At 36.1% G+C, this 27,976-nt stretch overlaps 1 protein-coding gene across 5 annotated transcripts in view; it reads right to left on the bottom strand.

Moving 5' to 3' along the window:
- UBR2 (ubiquitin protein ligase E3 component n-recognin 2) overlaps positions 1-27,976 on the bottom strand; it is a 55,252-nt gene that overhangs the window by 11,653 nt on the left and 15,623 nt on the right. For 3 of the 5 annotated variants that reach the window (XR_010997615.1, XM_068185809.1, XM_068185812.1), the window contains 28 exons: positions 27,426-27,546; positions 24,792-24,899; positions 23,256-23,344; positions 22,493-22,591; positions 22,320-22,418; positions 19,881-20,044; positions 19,691-19,790; positions 19,051-19,179; positions 18,129-18,312; positions 17,026-17,087; positions 16,140-16,250; positions 13,832-13,897; positions 12,426-12,548; positions 12,031-12,094; positions 11,615-11,739; positions 10,272-10,324; positions 9,912-10,014; positions 9,393-9,441; positions 8,806-8,960; positions 6,777-6,879; positions 5,984-6,093; positions 5,690-5,770; positions 4,762-4,943; positions 3,889-4,088; positions 2,931-3,024; positions 1,257-1,418; positions 826-923; positions 520-592 (listed from right to left, as the gene is read on the bottom strand). Coding sequence is in view for 4 of the 5 variants with exons in the window: in XM_068185809.1 (XP_068041910.1) it covers positions 520-592; positions 826-923; positions 1,257-1,418; positions 2,931-3,024; positions 3,889-4,088; positions 4,762-4,943; positions 5,690-5,770; positions 5,984-6,093; positions 6,777-6,879; positions 8,806-8,960; positions 9,393-9,441; positions 9,912-10,014; positions 10,272-10,324; positions 11,615-11,739; positions 12,031-12,094; positions 12,426-12,548; positions 13,832-13,897; positions 16,140-16,250; positions 17,026-17,087; positions 18,129-18,312; positions 19,051-19,179; positions 19,691-19,790; positions 19,881-20,044; positions 22,320-22,418; positions 22,493-22,591; positions 23,256-23,344; positions 24,792-24,899; positions 27,426-27,546 (3,107 nt within the window). In the remaining variant the exon portion in view is untranslated. The remainder of the gene's footprint in view (positions 1-519; positions 593-825; positions 924-1,256; positions 1,419-2,930; positions 3,025-3,888; positions 4,089-4,761; positions 4,944-5,689; positions 5,771-5,983; positions 6,094-6,776; positions 6,880-8,805; positions 8,961-9,392; positions 9,442-9,911; positions 10,015-10,271; positions 10,325-11,614; positions 11,740-12,030; positions 12,095-12,425; positions 12,549-13,831; positions 13,898-16,139; positions 16,251-17,025; positions 17,088-18,128; positions 18,313-19,050; positions 19,180-19,690; positions 19,791-19,880; positions 20,045-22,319; positions 22,419-22,492; positions 22,592-23,255; positions 23,345-24,791; positions 24,900-27,425; positions 27,547-27,976) is intronic. The other 2 variants (XM_068185811.1, XM_068185810.1) reach the window with 2 other exon arrangements.

Raw genomic sequence — 27,976 nt, 5'->3', positions numbered from 1 at the left:
AAGCTAAATCTGTCATCAGCTGGGATAAGAGTCTTGCATTTTGTGTGCAGCTGGCAGACCAATGTGTGCACCATATAACAAGTTTTGTTACTTTCCCTTGAAGTGAAGAGAGTGTGGATCCAAATGCAAATACACCTTTACAGATGAAATTACACATTAACATTCTCTCCATTTCATAGTCTTCCTTCATGTTTTACATGTTGTGCTGGCTATAATGATGAATCCTTCATCCAGCTACAAGTAGTACAAAACTTAATCTTCATGCTGTAATTTATATAACTGCAGCATGTTTCTGCACAACGACTTAGCACATTCACTTCTGAAATTCTACTGAATTACTTAGGACTTCTGGGATGGACTTCAATGTCAGCATCATAATAATATTAACTTTTCTAATTAAAGTAAAATTCATATGTTTGCCCTAATTATTGAGACCTTCTAGCACAGAAGTTACATTCTATTTTCATGTTATGATTTCATGATGAATTTTTAATGATATGTTAATATGTAAATACATACTTCAGTTTGAAATTGGGTCTAAATCCTTCAGGTAATTGTAACTGATCCATTTTTTCTGAATAACCAGAATGGCCTGTACAAACAAAAAGTAATAAAACACTGATTATTCACCCATATATATTTTCTACATTATAGAAAGGTGCGGAAGCAGAATCTGAAATTCCATCACCAGAAACTGAAATCCCAAGCTGTTCTTGCCACTTATGCCATCATCTTTCGACTCCGTTGTGGCAGAAGCAAAGTGCTTGGTCTTTTCCATGAATATAACATTTTTACATACAAACGTACAGATTTCTTCAGACTTACTTGCACAGTCTTCATTTCGTAGTAAATGCAGGGCTTTTACTTGCTGGGATACTGTTTTGATCCATTGAGTTAGGTTTGGTTGGCTTGAAAAGTCTAACCTGTCAAAAAAAAACCCCAAAAAACTGTTAAAACAATCTGTAAGACAGAATTAGTATTTCATAAGCATTCCAACATCATTCATCTGTTTCTCAATGGGCTTTTTCTCTGCTGCCCATGCATTTTTCTACATTCAGTTCTTTTTCTGCAGGTCCTATGCTTTCCTAATATACAATTACAAAGTAAAATCCAAAAACCAAAATAAGAAGGCAGGTAATCCACTTGAGTTTATCAGAACAGAAGACAACAAACATTCAGGAAGGTCTTCTGGGGTGTAGCATGTTTGGCATCTTGTTTTCTTACATTTATTGAGGACATTTATAAACCAAACTGACCTGTTAAATAAAACCCTTGGTGGAGGAAGCAGAGGAATAACAGTGTTGCTCAAGCATTCACAAAGTGGGCAAAGGAATTCACCATTTTCTACATCATAACTTGTGTGTACTCGTAATCTTTGTTGTCTTCGCTGCTCTTTTGCTTGGACTGCATCAAAATACCTTTAGAAAAGAGAAGACATTAGTGGCAAATTATTATTACTTGAACATAGAAATTAAAATATTCTCAGGAAGACACAGTTTTGCCTTTCCTTAAATATAGATAAGATTATTATCAGAAAGAAAAACCTCTACTCTCTGTCTGATAAAGTATTACTGCTTTTGGCTGCCAAAATCTACCCTAAAGTGCTGAAGTTCACTGGGCTGTTAAAATCATGGTTAAGTCTGAACTGTACATTTAGGGGAAAAGTGGATGAGGCAGAGAGAAGTTGAAGCAATAAAAAAACCAAAACCAAAGCAAACCAATAAACAAAAAAAAACCAAAGAAAACAAAACACCGCAAGCAAACAAAGGCCCCCAAACAAATAAAAACCACTAAGAAGCAAACAAACAAAACCAATAAAAAAACACAAACCAAGCCAAAAACCCCAACTCATTTTTTCATATTTTTTTTAGGAAGATGCCATGAGCATTGGGTGTTTTCTATTACAGGCCAAAACCAAAACAGCAGCAGCCAAAAAAACTGTTGGCTGAACCCTCTATGAAAAAGGAACTGAATTCACCTCTTTGCTAAATGTAACTGCTATTTCAGAAGCCTCTGATGTGGTTTAAAGTATGCCCAGTGATGACCCCAAAATGATCTGAATACAGGCACCTAAGGGCATTTCCAGGAGATTATGGTAACCACAAAAGACTGTACACTAGCTATACAAGAAGATTAAAAACCTATCTTCAGTGAGCAGTGACATCAAAGAACACAAATGAAACCTGTGTGTGGTAATAGCCACAGAATCTCTGGGAGCTCCTGACACTCTTCATACACAAGGCAGAATCTGAAATTAGGTGCTTCAGAAGCCATGCCAAGGAAGAAAGCAAGGGCTTAATCAAAGTCAGAAGCATGAATGGTTTGAATTTGTCACGTGACATTAGCACCACACAGCACTAAGCATGTTTGTATGCCTCCAAAATCAAAGAATAAAAAATAACTGCAAAAGGCTTTATTAAAATGCTAGGAAACAAAGGATAAAATTGAGTTTATGTTGAAGATGAACTTAAACTAGGTCACTGATGTTTCTACTTCAAATTAAATCTGTTGGAGGAATTAAGAGTGCAAGGGATGCATTGTAATTTAAAACCTCAGTAGAGAGCAGAAGAAGCAGCAAAAGCATGCCTAGCAGTGAACTGCAAAAAAACCCCAAAAAATCTGAGCTCCAGATATATGTGCACCACAGGGAATTATGCATCAGGACAAACAAGGAAAGGGAATGAAAGCTGCCATGTATGGCTATGGACTCATCTTTACCAGGATGACATTAAATGAAAATTATTTTGAGTATGTTTACTGCATTTGATTTCTACTCCTTTTTATCCAACAGAAAGCTGTTTTAATCACTTCCTGAAATTCCTTTTCAAGTTTACTACATGGTAGGAATTTTGCCATTAAAATTAGTGCCCTTAGGCAAACTGATAACATAACATGTTATTTGAACTAAAAACTTAAATATAGCCTTTTACCTTTGCCAACAATGAGCATGCATAATATGTCCACAGCTACCCGTGTGTGTTCCACATGACAGATCTGGGTGCATGAATAAGGGGTCATACTTTTCTGTATTTAAAAGAAAAGAAACCAAACAACTTTGAAATAAACATTTATAAAAGACTTGATGGCAGATTAATACTGCCATGTTTGCATTATTATTTAACTTTATCACAGAAGAGTAGTTCATTTGCTGAAGCATAAAACACATTACTAATCTGTAACAGACTGAACTGTTTAAATTATTTAGAAGTATCACTTTACTTTGGTTTGGGTGTATTTAGTGTAGTATTGTACTTAAAGGCTTCAAACCAAGCTTTCAGAGGTGTTGGGCCCTGGTACAAATCCCCAGGATCAACCTGCAGTGTTGGTGGTTCAGCCCCATCAAACAATGGACATTGATCTTCAGAGTGAGAGTGCAAAACAATTCAGTGCAAACACTCTTATCTGTTTACACATACAGAACCCAGAGAAACCTTTGTAACAAGGCCCTTGCTCACTGATCTGTATCACAAAGTACCTAAATCCAAGATTTTTTATTATCACTATGAGGCATTTCAGATTATATAACTGAGAGGAAGAAAATGTACATCTCCTGCTTTTAAAGCACTACATTAACACCTCCTCTCTCTGATGTTACAGGCATGGTTTAAGAACAAACACTTCTGATTTTCAGGGTTTTTTCAACGGTTATAAACAATTTGTCACAAATGAATGGCAGATCATTGAGCTCATGCCTCACAGTGATTTACATTATTCAGCACATATATTTCTACCTCACCAAAATATGGGAGTTTTGCCACTGATTACAATGAAGCTATTCACAAACAGTTAATGTAAGAAGACTATGTGACTGTCTCAGATGAAAAAATGTTGTTGTCACAGTAACCCCAACACTCTTTAATATTTAAGACAGCTATGAACAGTACTTACCAGGGTCTGGAGTAATTTTGCTTCTATTTTTAGACAACACAGTTGATCGTTGAATAAATGCTGCCAAGACCATAGCCCTGCTGTCCACTTTAACTTCTTGCTCCTCCTGGCACAATATACACATAACAACCTGTCTGGGTTCAGCTACTCTGGTTTGCTCTGGACCCAAGGCTGTGAGTTTTGCATCCGAAATTACAGGGCTAGAATATTTAAAGAATACTAGTGAGCAAATTATTTGAAAAAGATTATAATTCAGATCACGACTTACGTGTGCTTAATGAGTTTCTTAAATTTATGATAAATGCTCCCTGACAAAAAAATAACTTTGGTGTTTATGTAACAATTCCTATGTCCCAGAAGTAGCATGTATTTTCTACAAAAAATTCATAACCCTCCCAAAAGCATAACCCACTCCAGTTTAACACAGAAACTGAATCTATCTGCAGCCCTCCATCATCACCATCCCTTAAGTGTCTGATATGAATTTTGAAAACACTCTCCACTTCCCCACAACATCATTAGCATTCTCTAATTTGTATTTCCAACTACCAAACAGATTTTCTTCCAGATCTTCAACAGACATATAATCAGCTATTTCCAATTTACTATGTTTAATAGCATAGTCTCTTCAGCATTATTAATAATTCACTGGGTGATTTTGTACAAAAAATTATTTGCCTGTTTATGTTTCTATTTATCTCACAATTCTGACAGAGAGGGGGAGGGAAGCGTTCCATTTACTGCTGGGTTTTTTGTCTCAGAAACTGAGTATTTTTCCATCAAGATCAAAAAAAAAGAGCTTTTTAAAGCTGTAACAATAGGACAATCTGATGTAAACACTAATGAGAAAAAATTTAAACAAGATGCCTTTACCTATTTTCACGGACTCCGGAGGTTGAAGTATCCAGCTCCTCCAGAGTTTGCTGAAAGAGTTCTTTGTTTTCATTAATGAAGTGCCGTTGCATCTCAGACATCTGGGCCATGATCTTTTCCCTGCGCAGTCTGGCAATCTCAGCTTTTCGCTTCCTCTCAGCTTTGTCTTTATCACGTGAACTCTGAAATTGTATTGTTCACTCAGTCATTTTTGAAGTCTTGTTACAACAGATTATTTAATTTAGCTACTGTCATGTGAAACTTCTACTAACCTCCAAACAATGAAAATCCCATAAGAGACAAAAGTAAAGTCTACCAAAGAGTTATTTTATGCCCTCTTTTCCTTAGCTTGTGTTCAATGCCAGGCAGAACTGCAGATGTAGAAGGGAAACCTCTTCCCCTCAACCTTTAACTATATTTTGTATTTCTCTTCCCTTTAAGCACTCCTAGGATAGAAGGGTAACAGAGTGACATGTCTCATCTCTGGTGCTGCTATCCCTCCCCAGTGCCCCAAGGCCTGTGTGCAGTACCTAGAATATCACGTCCAGCTACACACATTGGCAGAGCTTTTCTGGAAGGACCTGCATGGTAAGAATATATAGACAACCATTTTTTTAGCAACTTTCCATGGAGTCTGAAATTATGGGAACACCAAAAACATTTAATGGTGTGACTGTACTGCACACAATTCTATGGAGTAGAATTGCAAAAGATTTGGAGACTGCAATATATGGAACAAAGAAACACAGCTTAGGGACTTTACCAATAGGCTCTTCAAACAAATGAGTTTGATCTATAAACTGTGAAACAGATTTTCAGAAGTCACTGATGTTTCCCATGTTTGATTTAGAGCTACAATTAGAAATATAGTCCTTTGCTAGTCACCACCCAGACCTGTTCTAGATTAGCTCTTACAGATTGCTTTTACCTCCTCCATAATATTTCCTTCTGTCTCGGCCACAGGACTTGAAGAAGAGCTTTCTCTTAGCTTTTTAATAGTATTAAATGTCTGTAAGAAAAAAAAAAAAGCCTTTAACTTGTTTGGGACATGAGAATACAACTCTATATACTATAATCCTGACTATACAATGTGCAATATTGGAATCCAGAAGAGTAAAACTAGGTACAACAAATACACATGGGAAATCAAGAAATCATCCCAATGTAAAGTTTCAAAAATCTTATTTCCATTATTTTCAGTGGTCATATAAAATATATTTACCTTCAATATCCATCTGATCATGTCCTTGTGTACTTCCAGATGAGGTGCATTTTGCAGTGTTTCTAGCATAGCTAGTATACTAGGGGAGTTATTGGGTGCTTCTCCTGGTTCTGAGAGAAAAATTACAATGAGAATTGATTACACCATTACTAGCAAAATAATCACTCACTGCCATTAAAAACAAGAAACTCCAATGCTTTTTCAGCAATTGAAGAATTCCTTCAACAAACAGACATAATATGTCATTTTTAATTCTCCCCCATTGCAAACCTTTTCATCAATAACTTCTAAATCCTGCAAAGTTTTGCTCACTGACTGCATTTTGTAACAAAAGAAATGCACTGTATGTGCTCCCTGGCTGTTTTAATTTTGGAAACCTCCAACATTTTATTTCCCACTACTTTAAATTGAACTTTCATGTGTTAGCAAAACTAAAGGCATTAGTCGGGCGATACAAAGGAGAGACAAGATTAAAAGACTACTTAAGAATGCAACGATGATTTTTGTAATTGCATCTGATCTCGTGCAGCAATCTTTATTGAGATGTTAAAGATATTAAGAATCAGATCTAGAGGGAATTATTAAACTGCTGGATTTCTCCTCTACAAAATGCCTTTAGTATTGTACCATCACAGAATCTACACAAGTAGAAAACATTATCTATAGTGGATAACATTTTGATGGATAAACAAATAGACTCTTCTGGTAAATACAATTTCAGAATAATAAAATATGAGATCCTGGCATTTTCAGTTATTTCAAATTTTCTATGTATTTGAAAAGAAAGGCATACTTGATATTTTCTGAGTGAAGGTAAATGTTACAACATTCTCCTCACTGAGATTCTCCAGATGTTGTTTTTCTTCTTGTAGTGCCATTCCAATTAAATGCAAAACCTAGGTAAAAATCACAAATTTTAGTTCTTTTCTTACATAGTTCATATAATCTTGTTATATAGTTTAAGTAATTCCTTAAGAAACAGGAAAGTCATATAATACAATTATATGTTACAAATATATTTGAACTTATTTCTACATAGAGAATTCCAAAGCTACATTACACAGGAGCAACAGTGTTCATTTGAAACCATATAAAATCCATGTTAAATACTTGCCTCTTTCTGTTTGCTGTCCTGATTAGTGCGTGAGAAGTCAGTACTTCTCATCTTTCTCTCTACCCCCAGCATGTTACTATTACAAGTCTCTGGGCAGAAGAAGCATGAAGCAGGCTTTAAGTCCTTTTTATACACTAAGTTTAGCGACAAAAAATTAAAATTTGTAAGTTAAATTTGGTCTCTCTAGAAACACATTTTAAAATAATGTTAATGTTCAGGTCAGTGAAGAGCTGTAATCTCCTTCGACTTAAAAATGCAGTTACCCTATTTAGCACCATGATAGTCTGAATGGCATTTTGAAGCTGAGATACTTCATTCTTGGTGGCAAACTCTGTCGTGCTGCATCAGCCATTTCACAACCCTATATAATTAGGCAGGATGCTCCAGACACAAAGGTTTACTGATGCCTGGAATCAACACTGACACCCATGTAAGGAAAGGATAATCACCTGAAAATTTGTAACACAACTGGAATGCAACAGACCAAGTATCTACAGAAAAAGTGGCAAAACCTGATGAGAGCCTTGAATTTTTATAAATTTATTTTAATAAACAACAGTTAATTTCTCTTCAGTCTATCCCATCTATTTAACAAGATCTCACTAGATATGTGCCATCTCTTGCAGATGTCTCAAATCCACCTTTGCAAGTGCTTCCAAGACAAAAGTGGTTGACTTGGGAAAGATGCAGTGCAACTGCATGGCACCATCACAGAGAAATGCCACAAGTTTCTGATCAAGTGATAGGTCCCTAATGAATTTCACAGTTTTGAGAATGGCTGAATTTTAGTTCAGTCAAAAAAAAGAAAACCTAACCAACTAATTTTATTCAAAGTTACTCCAAAACCTAGCATTCTCACATTACCTAAACATAATTACATTGTTGTGATTTATAATACCCATATATCGTTCCATTTTCAGCTTTTTTTGTATTATACAGAGCTGCTTACGTTAATTTAAACTTAGCTGTAAAAGGTAATATACACTCAGCAAGACTGGATGTCAAAAAATTAATACTCAGTTTCAAAACTGGGGTTTCATTGCAAAATGTTATTTAAAAATCCATCAATACTTTTAAAAAGTTTGGATTGGACCTTAAACCAACAACCCTGCCCAATATAAACAGCCCCTGGATGGCAGTTTACTACTCATCTCTGCACACCTCAGAAAACAGCAATCACAACACCAAAATCTACAATAACCCTCCATGTTTTTAAAGATCATTATAAATTGCAAGGAACAAACAGCTCAGTTAAGTTTTCCAAAGCAGATACATTTTCAAGTTAGAAGATTCTTCTGTGCACTTCCATGATTTTTTCCTAAAGTGATTTAGCCTAAACTGAAAATAAGCAAAGGAACACCAAGAAAAAATCACTATCTGCTTAATATGCAACAACTCAGATTAATGGCTTCTCTACCTCAATAAACATTACTGCCACTGATTCAAGCAGAATTCTTCCCTCTCATGTGCATCCCATTAGAAATTTACCTGGGTCTTCCAGTCACTTATAAAAATAAATTGCATCAAGAGGCAGAGGGGTTTCCCTAGTTTTGCATATCAGGAAATAGCACTTATTTCTCATTCACAGCATTCTGGGTATTTCAGACACCAAGCAAACAACTCAAATCTAGAAAATCATGTTAAAACGCTCTAATGAACATTCCTCCATTAGCATAAGCATTAGTTTAAATAAAAAAAAAAACCATACCCTTTGCAGCATGGACTCTGACCAGGCGTAGCCATTGTGTTCCACTGCCCACTGCAGTATAGTTCCCATAATGCACAGCATGACATCAGACTGCAGGATATTCACCAGACTGGCAAAAAGTGGGCAGAAAGGAGGAAGAGCTGGCGGTGGAAGTGCTGAAACGGAAATTGGTGTGTTTGACATTTCTCCAAAATTTTCAACACCCAATTAAAATGTCTGATTTAACAGCGTAACCCAAGGCAGGGGGTTGGAACAAGATGACCTTTATGCTTTCTTCCAACCCAAACCCTTCTATGATGCTAAGGCAGAACACAGCTGCTTGATAAACACTGTTACCAATACAGGCTGCAGCATTCAGCATGGCTTATACGTAACAGAAAAGCCAAAGGAATAAGTTCTTCAGAAGGCTGGTTCCATGACAAATCAGATCCCTGGCTATAGCCAGGGAGACATAAGGGAAATTGCTTCATTTCTAAGCAACTTCTACTCTAGCCCTGGAATAGGCTCTTAGTTGATATAAATGTCAGGGCAATACACAGCTTGATATGTGATTCCCTCTTCTCCCATCTCCTCTCAAAAATAAATACCTGTATCTTCTCTGTTCTGTCTTTTCTGCTTTCTCTGTGCTTCCTCTGCCTGAAATAGAAGAACATTGCCAGCATTACTCAAAATCTGTACCAATATAAAACTAATAAAAAAAGCATTCACGCTTTACTACATTGTTACTGTTTTTTCCCAGCCTTAAATAAACATTAAAGCTTTCATATCTTTGCAATTTGTCTTATCTTCTAAAGTACAGCATGCAACTTCAAAATTAATCTTTCCTCTAGAGCCAGCCTGGATTCTTTTCCTAGCATAAAACTGTAAGGCCAGTTTGAGCTAAAATGGCAATTTCCATAAAAGTAAGGAAAAATACAGATTGTTTTAAATACTTTCAGTAAAATAAGATGCAAGGGAACCCACAGACAAGCTCCTGAATGCCCACTGATTTCAGCAGATCTGTATAGGGCACAGGATCCAGTGGCACAGAAACCACTGCTTTGGAAAAAGGCAAACAAAAAAAAAAAGGCACAAAATAAGCCCCAGGAAGTTAAACTACTAGTTACCTTTGATTGCTCTGCCCTTGAAAAGTGATAGAAATATAAATTGAAGTTCTTGGCACATTCTGGTTTTAACTCATACAGCCCTCTGCCTGTTAATCCAGGTTTCCTACAAAAAACCAAAGCAAACAAAACACTTTATGTCCACTGACTCTTAACATCTGAGACTAAATAGTTAATTAGAACAGCTAACAAACACTGCCTAACAGCCATTGTAGAAATTAAGTAACAGTATTAAGAATTCTGCACATGATTAAAGCCTTGGGAAATCACAATGACTAAGCCCTCTTTCTTTCATTCTCTCATTTTCACTAATTGAGACATTCCATTCCTAAAGTTGAATCATTAGAATAAAGGGAAACATACTTGAAACATGCCACTTCTTCAATCACACTTTCCATCCCTGTCTCTCTGTTCTCCTACATGGAGTGAAAAAGCAAGACAGTGTGGTTACTGTAGTTCTTGGAATAAACACATTCAAATATCATACAATACTAGAGAAAGCATGCAGTAGTGAATGCAGTACAAAGTCATTTTACTGGCACTCAATAGAACACTAAACCACATAACGTGAAAATACATTCAGGAACAAGAGCTCTGCAAAAGGTTCTTTGAAAAAGTCATGCCATTCTAAGTGGTTCATTTGTACTCCTTTTCCCTGTCATAATGAACTTGGATGTAACAGTATCAGAAGAAACTCTAAGTTAGCTCACTCAGCACATTTTTACAATACATAGCCAGTATTTCTGATTTCTAGGCCTTGAAATTTAAATAAATACTGGAAAGCTAAAAAGACTAGTTACTGAAAAATGCTGATACAACCACAAAAAGCAGCATGAGACATCAGCTCAAATATGTAACAATACTTCACACATAAATTTTCTTTCAGTATTCCCATCCCCTTCCTCCAATACATATTTCACTGCAGTTACCAGGCCAGGGAAAAAGTATTTAAGACTGACAATATAATTTAGAACTCCAGCTTAAATCAAATTTGTGCTTTCATGCAACCCTAAATTATTCTTAAATAATTTTGAAATCTGACTTTCCAAATTGTTTCAGTTTAAAATATTTAGAAAAAATAAAAATATTTCATAATTTATCCTTAAAATCATTATCAGTACAGTAAAATATTAACTTTGGAATTCTGACTGTCTTCAAAAATAATTTTTAAAAGAATGCTTCAAAAATACTAAAAGGAGAAAGGAAAGCAAGCTTTGCTGTCCTACAGAAGTACTTATAATAGAATTCAGAGAAATTATTCTGTTCATGCAAATGAAGCATTTATGTTACACAAGTCATAATACAGTGTCTGATTCCATGTCTTTTCACTTATTGTTAGGCTTTAAAATATAACAGCTTATATTTCTGGATAGTTCTAACAACCCACTTCCATACATCTAATTCAGGGTGTACAAGCAGCCTGCAGAGACTGCTGGGCAGATGGCCTGATTAGAAACAGTATTAAAAAGAGAAAGGAGCTGAAGAAGCTCTCAGACTCCTCTCTCTTTCATATGCTGTTCCTTCTTTGCCTCTTTCCTACCCCTGCCACGAGAACTATTAACCTGTACCCATGCTAACCTTGCTCTGAGCATAATCATGCTACTCTCATTCCACATTAAGTGACATGAACTTGCATAAGACAATTTTTTCAGCAATCAGCCTTATAAAGTAGAAGCTGGTTCCCCCCTCCACACCCAGTTACTTACATCTTCAGGGAGTGCCTTTACCAATTCACTGTGAGCCATTGGCCTAATGCTCAGCTGATGGATGATCTCTCGCTTGATTTCATCTGTTGCATTTACCTGTCCTATCCCAGGGCTGAACCTTTCACCTGTAGAAATAAAAAACACCTTTTTTAAATTGTTGTTTTAAAATACTTTTAAATATTTTTCTCTAAATTAAAGGCTGGAAAATAGGGTGCCTTCTGTGAGATCTTGTGTTCACCCACCAGTGTTCAAAGATTCATTACATTGATCTAAGCTAGTTCCAAGGCTTTTCTCCTAGGAAAGAAGTCAGAGCTATAGGATGTTCACAAAACTGAACCTGAGATAGCAACAAAAAATTGCTCAGACCATTAAAGAGCCTAAATTAAAAAAAATAATTAAATATGTTTTGAACTTACCAACAATCATTATAATGAGGTATAGCATCTCTTCTATAAGAGTGTTATTTTGTTGAACAACATCCTGAAGGAAAACAATAAAAAAAATACATTTTTCAATAATTATTCCATATGCTGAAAATACTTTTTCAGTGATTCAAAACATTGCCTTAGTACTCCCAAACTGAGCTATGCTGAAACACAGTCATAAGTGCAAAAATAATGTAACATTTTCTGACATTTACCAGTTTGACAGGTAAAAACATCTATGCATACATCAAACTGGCCAAATGAAATTAAAATATGATAAGTTTTCCTTTTTTATCAAGCAATAGCTCTGTCTCAGTACAACAGCATCTGATATACTTTGAGAAACAAAACTGAAGATTTTTTTATTGCAGTAGTTCATAAAATACCTTGTTAGTATTTTCTGTGCTAAATCTTTTGCCATAGTCTGGAGTACTAAATATCTGATAAAGTTCAAAGCGACTCAGCATTATCATCAGGAAGTGATTTGGATCCATCATAGACACACCTGTCTATTAAAGAAAAAAGCGATTATATAGAGAAAGCAGATTGGGTGTTATAGCATGTTTGCATATTTATATATGATGTTCCCTGTAAATTCTTTATAAAATTAATTCCTCTCTCAGTCCTATGAATGAAGACTTAACATTTAAGTTTACTCTCCTAGGACACCAAGCACAGAAGTGTAAGCCCATTTGACAAGTAGAATCCTGTATTTTATCAAGTATTTCTGATGCCCTTTTAAGGGCATCATGCAAAATATTCAGGGTTACTCCTTCTGTCTTAAGCAGTCTAAACAAACTTCAGTGAAAGATTTTGTTTGGTTGCTTTTATCTCTAAAATTTTGTTCCTGCTAGCTTATCTTCTAGGAGGCATAACATTACTTAGTATATACCACTGAAGATTTTAACAACAAAATCCAATCCTCTAAAGAAAGGCTGAAGACTGTAGAAAATAGCTTCCAAAAATTTCTTGGAAAGAAAAATACCGAAGTTTCAATGCAGAACAAACATCAACTTTCAGAAACTACCGGCTGAAGTTTTTTCTGTTTATTAAACAAGGTATCTAAGTTCGTCAATTACAAGTATATTTGTTGTTAGTTAACTATTGCTAATGGGACAGTCTTTAAAACAGAATAAACTTCCAAGAAAGCTCTAGGATAGCTACCCAAATGGGCAGCTGAAAATGATCATTAAAAATCAGTGGCAGAGCAAGCCTCAGGGAAGTATGTCTGAAAGCAGAAGTATCTTGGGGCATCTTTATTCTATTGGGTATTGCTAACTCTAGTTAAGATTTGAGGGACTTCCTGAGAAAATATATTGCTGTCCAGGTGAACTATGCATCCCAAGCTGCAGATTTTAGATTGTACTGTTCTCAGTGTAGAAGCATTGCATCTGTCATAGAGCTAAATAGACTGCCACATTTGCAAAATCTGTTCCGAAGGGGAAAACCAAAAAAATCAATACATACACCGACTGCATTTCTGACAACATGCAGATTCATGCAACTGCCAGTACAGCACCACCCATTAGTTAAAATATTACATTCTTGAAAATGTGGCATATATACATTAAACAGAAAATTCTGCAATTTTCAAATTGTAGTTAAAAAACAAGTATTACAACAATAGTTATTTCTTTTTAAAATCATTCCATAATTATGTAGATAAAATAAGAAAATTGAAGTCCTTCCACAAAAAAATAGACACTTTTTTCCTTAAAAAAGTTCTGATGAAGATAAACATAAAGACATCCTGAAAATACTTGAAAACATGCAAACTGGTATACATGGTTACCTGAAGCATTACTATGTCCTTGTCAAACATCTCCCTCCTGCACTTCACATTATGATAGTAATAAATCTGAAAAAAATACCCAAAACACCACACCACAATCATTAACAAAGTTAATATTTCATCTAAAATTATTTTACTTCTGTAAAAAATAAACTTTGCTATAGTATGTTCATAAACAAAAAATGAATCTGTAATTTGAAAAAATTATACAATTTTATCTGTATGCAAAAAGCTTTTTTATAAAGCACAAGACAATCATAGTTGCTGGCTGGGTTGTAGTGATGCAATGTCTGAATTTTATAAACCTACAAGCAAAAATCTTTTTGGCTTCTTTAGCTTATGTTCTAATATATTTGTTTAGCAATTAACTGTTTGAAATTCACAGGAGAGAAAGCCCTTGCAGTTGGAGAAATGTTTTTTCTTCGCTCCATGAATTGCTCTTTAATCATCTGAGATACCATCTTTCAGGAATTGCCAGTGTCAGCAAAATGTTAACATTGTGACAGAACTATACTTAACCCAAACCATCCTGGGAAGGAACTCGACAGGACTGAGCCAGGCAGCAGCAGCACCAGTATCACTGCATGGCACTGAAAGGTGGGAAAGTTTGGTTCTACTACAATAGGGGGAAAATAAATAGGGCTGACAAGTTTCTGCATAGGTCTGGAAACAAATTTCAGCATGCTACAGTCTCCTCTAGACACATATCATGTCCACCATAATTACAGGACAACAGCTAGGCATGCCTTCCCTTTCTTCTCTATCCTAATAATACACACATATAGATGTCCACTCCTATTATCTGGGAAAGATCCAAAAGAAGCTGGCTGAACATGACCTCTCCCCATAGCCAAAGTATAAAGAAAGGACTTGCAGACTGTGGGAGTTATCTCAACTAAATGAAGCTCTCAACTTCAAGATCCTGACCACCAGGGGAAATTAACATAGAGACTTTTTTCACTACCAAAAGCTATGCTGAAATTCCAGATTTAATGTGTGTCTACAGCACGATGGGCACTGCTATAATTGTACAAAACTAGAGCTCTTTTTGCTGTAAATACAACAAGGACTCCACCTTATAAAGATCCTTCAAGAGTCAAGAAGTGTCAGAATATAATATATTTGAGCAGCTTAATTCAGTCTCCTAGTAAATATACATTGCAATTATCTAATGGACATGAGGGCTGATGGGACTGAAGGAATTTTCTTGCAAATAAATCAAGTTAACACCTCACAGAATTAAACCCTATTCCTGTTGTAATCTAAGTCTTGCTGAGAAAATCACTTGAGACAATCACCCTGGTGGGTGGTACTGACACCACAGTACCCATTTTATAGCTGTTATGCTTGGAACACCTAATTTATACAAACACTGAGAACATAAGTTTAGAAATGAAAGTCTCCAGAAGTATTAGAGCTAAAAGCCAAGAAACACTTCGTTCTACACTGCTTCAAATGCTTCTGTGTGGGGTCTTCAGATTTCAACTACTTTATAAATATAAATAGCCATAATACCATAATGCTGCATATTTTTGTATCTGAGACACTTTTATGTGGAGGTGATGAATGCATTACCACGGATGCGCAGATCTAATTCTGCACTTCCAACTGCTGCTGCACAGTACACAGTAAAAAAGCTAGGAGTCATTAACTGCATTAACTAAAACTCTATACACCAAGCACTAAGTTCAGTTGCTAATGCAGCAGTCCTGAAATAAAAAAGCAACTTCTGACGAAAAAAAATCAAAGATCAGTTTGAAAGCAGAAATACTCAAATGATGCCAGTGCTGATAAAAACGCCTATCTCACATTGCCTTCCATAATTCTGACAAAAGTAAAATTTCAAATCAATACAGAAACAGAAGGTTTTGGGGTCTGAAAGACCAAGAGCTCCCTCCATACGTAGCACTGGTGAGCTCCCACCTCGAGTGCTGTCTCCACTTGTGGGCCCTTCACTTCAAGAAATACATTGAGGTTCTTCCAAGCAACCAATGACAGGACAAGAGAACACAGCCTCAGGTTATCCCAGGAGAGGTTCAGGATGGACATTGGGAAGAATTTCTTCATGGAAAGGGTTGTTAAAAATTGGAATGGACTGCCGAGGGAGGTGGTGGAGTCACCGTCCCTGGAGGTGCTCAAGAAGTGACTGGACACGGCCCTTAGTGCTGTGGTCTAGCTCATCAGATGGCATTTAGCCAAGGGTTGGACTCAAATGATCTCAGAGGTCTTGTTCAACCTAATTGATTCTGTGAAATTATCCTGAGAGAGCTATCAGAAAAGAGTGATTCTCCAGCTACTGTGCACTTACCTGATTAACAAGAGAGAAGCCATTCCTTCTCCACATCCCTGCATGCACTTGGGCACATAGGACTAGGCATCGTAGAGGATGTTCTATTAACATGGGTGGGCTAAGCTCACTCTGCATTAAGAAAATGCAATATTTTGATGTATACAGAGAAAATACAAGAAAATGGGACTAAAATGAAGGAGGATTATATTTGTGATCCTCAAAATATTTGGGCACTACAAAACACAAGCAAATCCAACAAACAAGTTAGATGAGCCTATTCACAATCTTTCAAATTGTTGTTATCACCCTTACATTCTGTCTTTGCTTCACACAGCTACTGCACAAGGGCTTTAGTTTATTCCTAAAGACAGTAGCTTTCATATTTTATAACATCAACAGCAGCAATTTAATAACACTGTAATTTCATTTGTTTCATTCAAAGGTTAAGTACTACTTCTTTCCAAAGACACTGAAATTTCTTCTCCCAGGTTTTATCCTCTTTTATTTTACCTTTTTTGACTACCCCTTAAAGAAAGACCATCTCAATAAGAACAGGCAGAAAGCAAGAAAGAAACAGCTGGGGAAGAAAATTACAACTCAGCCCAAGGAGAAGGAATCAGATCCTGCCTGGGGTTCCTAAAAACAGTTTCAATTGCAAAAAGGAGATTATGCAACCTGAGTCTTAGTTACTTTAGAGAGCAATACTGTCTGCCTATGCTCTAGTCATGAATACCTAGATATTAATCTTTTAAGAGGTAATTTTACATACTAAAGATATTCTTTCTGAGTAGAATTCACAGTACAAAGGCCCTTTGTTATATTTAATATCATCCTACACTTACATGACCAATTTAATGTTCAGTATTAATTATATTTCATGAATATACAACATTTAATTACATACCAGGGGTAGCAGCTCTGGAAACTTATATGCCACTTCAGTTTTACTCAGCAAAACATGCAAGCCTACAAAAAGACATGAAAAAACCATAAGGAATATTACATACAATATTTTAGGTAATTAAAACAAGATAAAAAAGGTCATCTAATTTACTCGCAGACCATTTTTCTGGACAGAGCAATAAGTCTCCAAATTTATGATGTTGGAGCTACACAGTTATTTCCTGAGGAAACATGTTACAAAGAATACATTTTAAGATAATTGAAGTTTTCCCTTTGTATCTGTGTAAGCCTTGCAGTACAAGTGAGATTTTTGCCTTTTTTTGAAACCTGTCATGTCCCCACAGTGAGAGCCAAGAGTCATTGGTCTGCCAGGACAAACAATCAACAGCAGATACCTCATCCTTTTTATCAGTCCTTGGGGAATTTATAAAATACCTCAGGAATTAGAATAAGGCCCCTACAAAATACATTAAGGTTTTCCGATTTGCTTTCTTTTGAAGTTACAAGGACTTTGCTCAAAGATTCAAATATTCAAAGCCATTTGACACTGAGCTGCATGGCTCTTTACCTAAGAATTACCTTCTTCACTTCGTTATTTGTGAATTTATTTTTATCACATTCTTTCTGATTCTGTAAAGTAAAATTCACAAAGCTTTTTTTCAACACAACTGCTGAACAAGATAGGCACAATATGAAGAGAAAGGCATAGCTTAATTTTCTGGTGACACATCTGTTTGATAAATCTGTTCTGTAACAGAATGTTGATTAGTCTATTCAAGATGACAGCTAAACATATTCCAAAACAGTCAACCACGGTCCATATTTTGTCACAGTTCTTTTGCTTCACTCAAGTGGCAAAAGCAGCAGGAGCTGCCTATAATACAAATCCAGAGGCATGAGACAATCTCCCCCAGCCAGAATGATAACAAGCTTTCAGTGATCAAGAACATCTGACCTAGAAGCTATCAAACAGCTAGAAAATGGCCAAAATTTATCCTATTCAGGCCTTAAACAATGCTTGTTTGTGTCTTCATGTACACACTAACATAAATCACACCTATAGAACATTTTTCATTCCCTGAAATATTTTTGAACTGTTCATACCTGCAAGTAAACGAGAAACTGGGAGATGAATGCTAACTTTTTCCTGAGAAACGCAGTATCTGATGGTCTCAACTGAATGTCCACACATACTGAGGACAATAGGCTGCTCTCCATCAGTAAACCCACTATGACACTGCATCAACACAGTCAGGCATTTCTTGTAAGCTTCAATCAATACTTTTTCCTAAAAGGAAGATTGCAGTTTACAGAGATTATGAAAAAAACACAGCACTGAAAAATAATATAGACAACGTAAAAAAAACCCTAAAGGGTTTGCAATTTTTACCTGTAACGACAGTCCTGCAAAATTAAGATAAGGAATCCAACAAAAGAACCAAATTAAGGAGGGCACAAACTGCAAAACTCGTACTGGTATGTCTGCTTAGAAAATTACCCACTAGGATGTTAGTTAGGTTTGGGGTTTTTTTGTAACTGACATTATGGTAACTTTCTGAGGAATGATCATGCTAGGCTAGTAAAAACTGCACATTAACTACCAGTAACAGATTAAAGCCAGCCTGAATGTTCAGGTATTCCAGAATCACTTATTCCACAGCCATATATTACCACGCTCAAGTTCTGAAATCCCGAAACACTTAGGGAGCAGAAACATGATTTATAATCAAGCAGTATTTGGTAGATTCAGGACCTACTCCTCCATTCCCTCCTCTTTGAAAATTATAAACAGATAGATTTGTGATAATCACAATCTTCAGATGTGCAACAAAACTCTCTGCAGTATTTGTAAAAGGCTTAACTATATTCTTCTGAACTGGTCAGTACAAACCACACTTGTGTTTAAATACAAAGTAAAGATGTGCCCTTGGCTTATGGTGAAGTTGTGTTTAGGTCAATATTTACATGTATTAATATTTGGGTTTTATCCCTGTTCGCAAAGAAAAACAATTCTGAAGGAACTTACATCTAATGCACACCAGTCCTGCATCATTGAAATAACAAGTGTTAATTTCATCTGCAGGGTAAATGCTGCTTCCCACTCTGGTTCCATTTCAATGTGTTGTCCTACTTGACGAGTTATTGGATCCATACCCTAGAAGAAGAATGATATGTTTCAACAATGTATCACTGTATCACTGAAATACACTGACAGCAGAGATGTGAGACAGGGGTTAGCTACCCTTATAAACATATTGTTGCTGCAACAGGTAAAAAGAACCTTGGGGGAATGAAAGGGAATGAAACCGCAAGTGAAGAGGTCTCTTTGTATGTCAGGTACAATTTATTCCTCAATACAAGGAGCAACTCTGCTGACACTTAAGATGAACTAGATTTTGCTCATAGAATTAATTGTCTTGTCTGCCTCTATAAGTGCAAAATATGCCCCAAATGACACTTCTTGTTTTCAACTGCTCTTCCATTTTATTGTCCTCTACAACAACATTTTAAGAAGTGAGGCAAGATGTTATGTTTTAGGAAAACACAATGGCTCCAAAAGTGATAACATTGAAGTTATAAAATGAAGAGTAGATCAAATTTCTTCTATTTTAACATCATAACAGCTAACTTCCTGCTTAGATTTTGTAATTCACAGATTTACGTACCTGCATACATTTGAGTAATTCTAAGAAGGCATCAAAACCCTCCAGGAACTTGCGTCTCAAGTCATCTGACCACTCTGTCGGCTTACTTATCAGAACGTACCTGGGGAGATTAGAAAGATGTAAGCATTCATTTTTGATTTATTTTTAAACTCCTCAATTTCTCAAATCAGCACATAGTTAGTATACTTACTTCAGATCCAAAATAAGGCTCTGGACACGCCTGAATTTAAAAGCCTGCAGAGCAGTGTAACGTTCAAACTGAAACCTGCCTTGGATGTCCCGGTGCCTTAAGTGATCCATGAAAGTTTTGATGATAGTGGTCATGAGATTCTCTTCTGTTATTAGCATTCGAGCCTATGCCAAAGTACATTGAAATTTGCTGTAATTAGCAGACACAGCTAACAAGATTCTCACACTGCACCATGAAGTTTATAAAATACATTTTTTAAAATCCAAAATAATCACATCAATAATTAGAACAGAACACTGAAAAGCACTCTTCACAGAATCACAGAAGACAAAAAAAAGGAATCTAGTCAAAAATCATCATAAGCCAGATTTCTTTTTTCAGATCCTTTCTGTACAGAAGTCTGTCTATGGTAAGGCCCCTGCTAATCTATATCATTATGGCACAAGACATATTATTATGTGTCTTATAATTAACTTGTACCTCCCTTTAAGTATGTGTTGTCTCCTCTCATATAGTTTGAGGCCCTTTAGGGGAGTGACAGCTCTTCTGTTTTCTGTTTACAAACCGTCAAGAGCTGTGGTGAGCAGAGCCTTGTCTGATCCAGTAAGGAACTTCACATGCAATTTCCACACGGAAATGTCATTAAATAACCTCTAATTTTCCTCAAGGTCTACTGCATATATCCATGTGTTGTATGAAACAAACCAGCAAAGTCTGGCAAAGATTGTCTTCATCACCCAGCCTAACCTAACCCAACTTCACAAGAGAGGAGGGGGCACTAAGTTACTGCCAGCTCCTACTCATGAACACTTCCACAATTCCCCCATTCTGCTGTTTCTCTAGGTTAAATGGGATTAGCCTTGCAATCCTTGGATCTGGCTAGTAGACTCAACAATATTGGCCACTCTGATCTACCACAATGGCATTGTGGCTCTTGACTAGAACTTCCAGGTTCTGCAGCTGCTAATGATAATCCAAAATAGTTTCTAAAATGCTACTGCAGTTGGGGAAAAGAATGTAATGATTAACGTTTTCCTCCCAAAAAGTCATCACCAACAGAGCTGTCCATCCACCCTCAAACCAAAAAACTGCAGTTCCTTGAGAGCTCAAACACTTAAATTACTGAGATCAGTTTGAAAATTTTACTGGAGGATGGTAGGGTGGTTTAAACTCTTCAACTTATTCATTTAGTTAAGAATGAGTGTCTATAAATATATTTTAAAATAATACTTAGTTCATGTGATAGAAGCTTATCATAATTACTTTCATGACATCAGTCTATTCTATCATTCTGCACAACAGTCAAAACACATTTGCTTTCGTTTTTTGGCATGCTTTTAAAATAGAACACATATAAAAGGGGCACTGCAATTCTCTGCCCTGGGAAATGTCTGAAATTACTTTTTCAAAAAGTAATATTGTTCCAACCCATCCGCCAAAGGGAAAAATACCATAACCATCTGAATACTAGTTGGTTAAGTCTAACTGTAAGTCTGAATATTGGCAACATTCTTACTGAAAGCATCAAAATTAAAAGAGGCAATACAATATTGTCCTGAACTGTGGGAACAAAATCCTGAGCTCCTGTTGAATTCCCATGAGTATCATCCATCCCTAAGAAACTGAAGAAGTTTGCTCAGTATTGTGATTGCCATGCTACTATTGAATTTAAGAGCTCAATGAAGCTTATTAAATTTGGAAGGAGTCAGAAGCATTTATTTTTTTAAACAATTCTGGGTATGAAAATCACTTTTATTCCAGTACAGCTTCAAATTTTAATTTGTGTAGTTCATAATACAAGCAAAGACAGACTTAAATGGAGACTGGAACAAAAAAAAAAAAAAGTTTCCCAAACAAGCTGGTGAAGGACCAGCAGATTTAGTGAGCTGGGAGAAGTCACAGTGCTTGCAGCACCAAAACAGAAGTTAACTGGAAATCTAAAAGAAGGCACTGTCTTGAGACTCAAAGTACCGAAGGAAGTAGGGAGTATCATGAGACAATTCTTGCTTGCATTTGTGTTGATTGGAAAATGAACACAAAGTGGATCACTTATAAAATTGCAGCAGAATGGTGCTGTGAAACCATGATACGCAAACTATAATATAGACTTCTACAAACAGTAAATGTGGCTCAGTATGATGAGGAATTTAAATGTTATGTGTATGTATCTCTAAATAAATATGAAAGTACCTTTCTAAAAAAAAAAGCAAAAGAAAAATGTAAAAAGAAAAACCAGAAACACCCAGCCCACTCTGGGAAGCCAGTCTGAAACTTCCCAATGCTAAATTCTTTCACTTCTAAACCCATAGCAATGTATGCAAACAGTCTGACTGTTCTGCATCTCCACAGTAATTTTAAAGAAATCTGCAGCCTTGATTTATGAACCTTGAGTGGCTTTTAACAAATAAAGATTTCCTTTTTTGGTCTTTTAGTACTTACAAGAGAAGGCACTGTGAATATCTGTATCGAGAGGTCAGCAATTGAGAACTCTCTGTCGTGGTCATCTTTCATAAAATCACTCTGCAATCGCTCATAGTTCTATTAAGAAGGAGGCAAAAAAAGGCAAGGAGTGCCAACTATCAGTTTTTAAAAGAAAGACAGGCACTACTCACCAGAGTAGGTACAGTGAAGAGTTGGACAGACAGAGCAGCCACCGATACTGCCCGTTCGTGATCATCCTCCATATAATCTCTCTGCAACTGCCGGTAATTCTAAACAACAAGGGGAAATTCACCTCTAATCCACACTGACCTGATTTTTTAACTTAAATGTCTGCTCTGGGAAACTTTAATGCCATGAAAAAGGGAAGAGTAGCTCTAATGGATTATTATTATGGTATTCTGTACAAAGAATATGACAACTTAATCTGCTCACATGTGAGATCTATTGACTCTCATTTTCACAATAAAGGCTACTATTTTATTTTCTACTCAAGAGTCTGCACCAGAGTGAGCAGAATTTTGCAGTGCTGATTTAAAGCATTTCAAATACCAGTTACTGCAGAAATACTAATCAGCATGACTGAATTTCAGCACTATTTCTAAGCAGTACTATAACAGCTTACACCTCAACAACAAGCAGTGATTAGCTCTTAAGAAGTGATAGCCTGCATAGCTGATGGTGAAGACAAAAACATCTGAACTGCTTTAGTTCTGGGGCGTCTGAAAGGCCATTTCCTTCCCAAGAGATGAGATGCCATTATAACTAATATACTGAAGAGTAAAGTAAGATTTCCAGCATTTAATTTCAAATTTTCACTTCTATAAAAAGGAAAAAAAATTGAGTAGCAGTTCATTTAAATCACTGTATGCTAACTAGACTCTCTTCACTAGACAGTTTTAGCATTTAATGGCTCTTTGTAAGAAAGATACTTACTCTAGCAAAGCGGATAGCAAAAAGTTTCTTGTATTTCAAATCCATAAGAAGACTGCTCATGAATAACTGGTGATACACATTTCTAGCTCCTGTCAACAAAAATGAATGAAATATTGCATGTCACTATTTTTCTATCAACATATTATGGAAACATGTAGAAAAGAAAACTTCTACAGAATGAGGTAAATGTGCATTTCAGAGTAGAAGCTGCTTTGATTAAGTCTGTAAAGTGGTAGCAAAGGATAAAGAAGAATAACAAATCAAAATTCTTCAAGAGGTATTATTTATTACTCCTGTATAAAATAATGCAGTTGAATGGGAATGTATGCCATCAAACAGGGGATATAGATGGGAAAAGAAGAGAATACTATTATGAGAAGTCTTGGGAACTGCAACAAATTTTCCTAGCTGGGAATATCTCCATAAAGTAATCAGCTAAGCTATCTCTGAATTTCTAATCTGTCTGGACAGCCTCCCAGAAAGTATTATCAATACAAATGATATTAATCTCTATGCAGTTTGGAAACAAACACACATATGCATAACTTCTTCTGTAGATCACTTTCTAGTCAAAACCCATGACACTATTTCCTTAATGCAGAGAACTATGTAATATGAGAAAACGTAGACAAATATTGATGTCGAAATAGAGATGCAAAAGTTACTCCTTGCTTACATGAAAGACATTATCCTAACAAAACCTGTATTAAAAATGCTGTAATTTCCAAAAAGACAGTACTTTTCACATTACAAAACTTGCAGTGCCAGGACTTCTCTCTCAAGGTAAAGGTATTAGAGAAACAAAACCTACAATAATAATTTTCTCCATACTACATCCACTTTCCACCTTACTTCTTATTTATTTTATTACTACTCCAAAAAGTTCCCCAGGCAGACATATTGCATCATTCCCTACCTGTTCTTTGTGCTTCTCCTTCTTACACCTGGCCTTACACTCTCTTTCAGGATATCAAATCAGACAGAAAATCAATGATGGAATAGAAATTAACTACCTCCCTTTCCTCAAAATTACAACTTTTCTAGGTAATTCCATTATATCAAACAGCATTTTAAGGTTTCAAGAGCTCTAAAACAACAGAACAGTAATTTTCACTGAATGTTCTCAGAAGACTTAAGAATACCTCATGAACACAAACATGATTCAAAGCAGACTCTGCCTTATCCCTTAAAAATAGGCATTTTGGTAGATATGAAATGGATGCTGAGATCCTATAAAGCAGACAAATCCCCAATTTCTCTATCATTTACTCAATTTCCATTAACTATCACTATCATTTCCATATTCAAGTCAGTTTTAATTTCAGACCACTTTGAAAAATTAGACCTAAAACCAGTCCCATCTCCAAATGGTCTCTGTATGTTCTTGTCTTAAATACACTTGGGAGTGGATAACAAATTAGGCAAAACTATCTACAACACACCACAGTAAAAATGATCAAACATTAGCAGATACAGTAAAAGGAAAACTTAGGCATAGCATTCTCTAACATTTTCCAGAACTTTGAGAAAACTCACCTTTCCACAGTTTAGAATCATACAGCATCAGCTTATCTACAAGAGAAGAATTTTCACCATCTGGCCCTTCTTGCAAACCAACCTGACACAATATTCGGCGAAGGCCATCTTAATGAAGAGAAATGGTACAAGTTAGTTACACCTCAAACACAAACGTGTGTTATTTTGACATCCTGAAATTTTCATACAACACAGAAGCCCTCACACTGCCCCCTTTTTCATGACAACTGAATAACAGCACTCATATTGTGCTGATAAAAACACAAAAATTTCACACCTTGCAAGTTTCACACTAGCCTTATGGAACATAGTGAAAATTACCAAACGCAATGATTTGGTTTAAAGTTATGAAATTAAAATGTGGTTCCTTATAAATGGCTTACTAAAATAAGAAACAGTTACACAGCAGACCAATTTCCCAGAGTTTAGTTTTCCTGATTAGACTCCTATGATAAGGGAAATATAATTAATATATGAAATGACCTGTATATTCATGCTATCATTTTAAGGCTTATCTGCATATTTTCTTCTAATGAAAAGAAGCAATAACTGTAACCACATGAACATGTAAGTCATACGCTTGCAGACAAGCCTGCATCCGAAACACAGCAGAACCCAGACATGCTCCTGTTAAGAATGCTGAATCTGGCTTTGCACTGCAGGTAATGCGTATTCCCTTAGAACTATGGGACTTACAGAGCCCTTACTTCCACACCCTGCTTGGCATCTCAGCTCCTCAGGTAGAGTGGGCAGTGGCTTAGTGCTGTGTACACTGCACCATGTGGCTGCATGGTGCAGTAACATACACTCTGAGAACCCCTACAGCAGTTTGGGGTTATTCCTCTTTGCCTTGCAGAGTTCAATTCCAACTACTGTTATGAAGAACAACAAATTAATGGAAACTACTGCATTGTTCAGCAATTGTCAAACAGACACTTATTCCAGAAGAAGGGATATTTGCTAGGCAAGATGTAGTGGTCAAACTTCTGAATAAGTTCCATAGCAAAGCTTTTTCAGTTTGTTTTTTAAATGATAAGAATTTGTCATTCCTTTGACAGCAATTATCCAACCTAACTCTGGCACAGCAGAAGATTCCTCTACCTGTCACTCAGCCATTGTTCCGGGACATTTCAGTGTAACCACCCAAGCACCAACTCTATCACCCCATGTTACAGATGAAGGGTAACAGACTGTTTAAAAGATTGAGCAGAATTTAGTTGTTTGGGTGAGTTTGTTAAAAAGCTATGGGAAACCAATTCTTTCAGAAGTGCACTTCACAAAACCAGACTCAGAGTACAAGACTGCATCCCAAGACATGGAAGGCAGTGCAAGTAAATGAGCACACTGGTCACAGACAAAATGTATGTGTGCTGTTTACAAACATGCCTTTTGCCCTTCTGAATCAAAAAGAACTCGGCACTTAACGACCTGAACTCCTCAAAACTTCAGAAACACTACATACAAACTCAAAATTCAGCACTTTCTTCTGCAATATGAGACACAAATGACATATTCAAGTTACTTTTTGGCAACTGTCATTTAGTGCCGAAAATTAATGACTGTGGCACCTGGCACAAATGACGTGGAACAAGACTGGGCTTAAAATGAGAAAGACAGTGCCTGCCTACATATTTCACTGAAAGGAAAATTTCCTATAGAAGGAAACTTTCTTCATAACTACTTTCTCCTAATACCTACTGTTTACTAACTGCTACCATAACTTTTGTTCAAAAGTTTGATTTACTTATCTTTAAAATTTAAACACAAACTACTCAAAAATGAGAACATGTTATAAAGACCCTGTGCATGAAATCTTGGTTTTCCAACTATCAGTCTAATAAAACATACAGTCTCTGAAGAAATGATGCACCTATTCAGAACATATGTGCAATATGACAGCTGAGTGTGCTTTGCTAATACTTCTTGCTGACATTTCCAGATGAAAAAAATACAAATTGCAAGGGTGTCTGTATCTATATTTCTCCGTATCAGCAGTTTGGCACTTTTCCTTTTATTTCCTCTCATACCCTACATCTTCACAATCTTATGATTTACCAGGACAAAGGGGGAACAAAGTCAAAACAAAAACTGAGCATTCCCATAAAATCTGATACTGTGCATCTTGATTCCTTTGAAGAAACCTCTTTTAAAAAATCTGATTAAGACTTTGTCAGCTTTTATACTTACCAAAACCCTCAACAATTCCTTACATTTTCTCTGTTCTACTTAGCAAAAAATCTCAAGCAATTGCTTTCATCTACATTCATCACATTACTTCTGAATAATTTTGTTTTATCTAATCAGACAGGTTATTTTCAGCTTACTGCATTCATTTAAAAAGAAGTAGGGACTGAAAAAATAGCTTTTTGGCATACTGCATTTGACAGCACTTCTCAGCTTCTGTTCAGCAGCAGCTAAACAGAAAAGACTATGTGAGACTGGTAGCACTTTCACATGGAAGTTAGAATTCAGAACAGCACTCCAGTAAGAGAAAATAGAATGAAGTCTGACAAGTTATTAATAGCTTTGCCTTATACATTACATATCTGAAATAAGTAGACAAAATTGCTTCAGAAAATCAGCTCCTCTCACAAGTATTTTCTAACTTATCTCCAAAAGATCAATTTTGCCCACCTGAATATCCAATAACACTGCCAAGCCAAGTTAGGAGCTTCAGACCAAAGCTCTGATGGGCAACAATAGATGAATGCATAACTTGCACTTTCAATGGCTTTGTCTGACGACTGGTATTTCTCTTAAAAAGAAAAGGAAAAAGGAGGCAATGCATATTTAAGTGAGGACTGGCATATACTTCTGTACAGAAATGCAGCATTCCTGTGATTAATTTTGATAATTTATAATATTAATACATATTCTAATTACTAACACCTACATAGCAAACCCAAAAAAGTCTGAATTTTGTTTATCCTATTAATATTTGAAGGACCTTATTATGCAATATCAGCATATTTAGGTCAAACCATTTTCCACTCTTGGCCCATTATCAATGCTCACACTGATCTGCTGCATTTTACTGATAAGCAATCCCACGTTCAACCCAAGACAGTCATGCATGTTTGTCCCTCTCAATGTGACAAGCAAGTCACACACCAGCCCATCACGGAAACTGACTGAGCATAGACTATTTTCAAAAATACAAATTAAATACACAGAGTTAAAACAAG

The sequence above is a fragment of the Anomalospiza imberbis genome, chromosome 3 (assembly GCF_031753505.1).
Source record: "Anomalospiza imberbis isolate Cuckoo-Finch-1a 21T00152 chromosome 3, ASM3175350v1, whole genome shotgun sequence".
Taxonomy (NCBI): Eukaryota; Metazoa; Chordata; class Aves; order Passeriformes; family Viduidae; genus Anomalospiza; species Anomalospiza imberbis.
The sequence above is the reverse complement of the archived record's forward strand: the minus strand, read 5'-3'. Positions and strand labels throughout refer to the sequence as shown.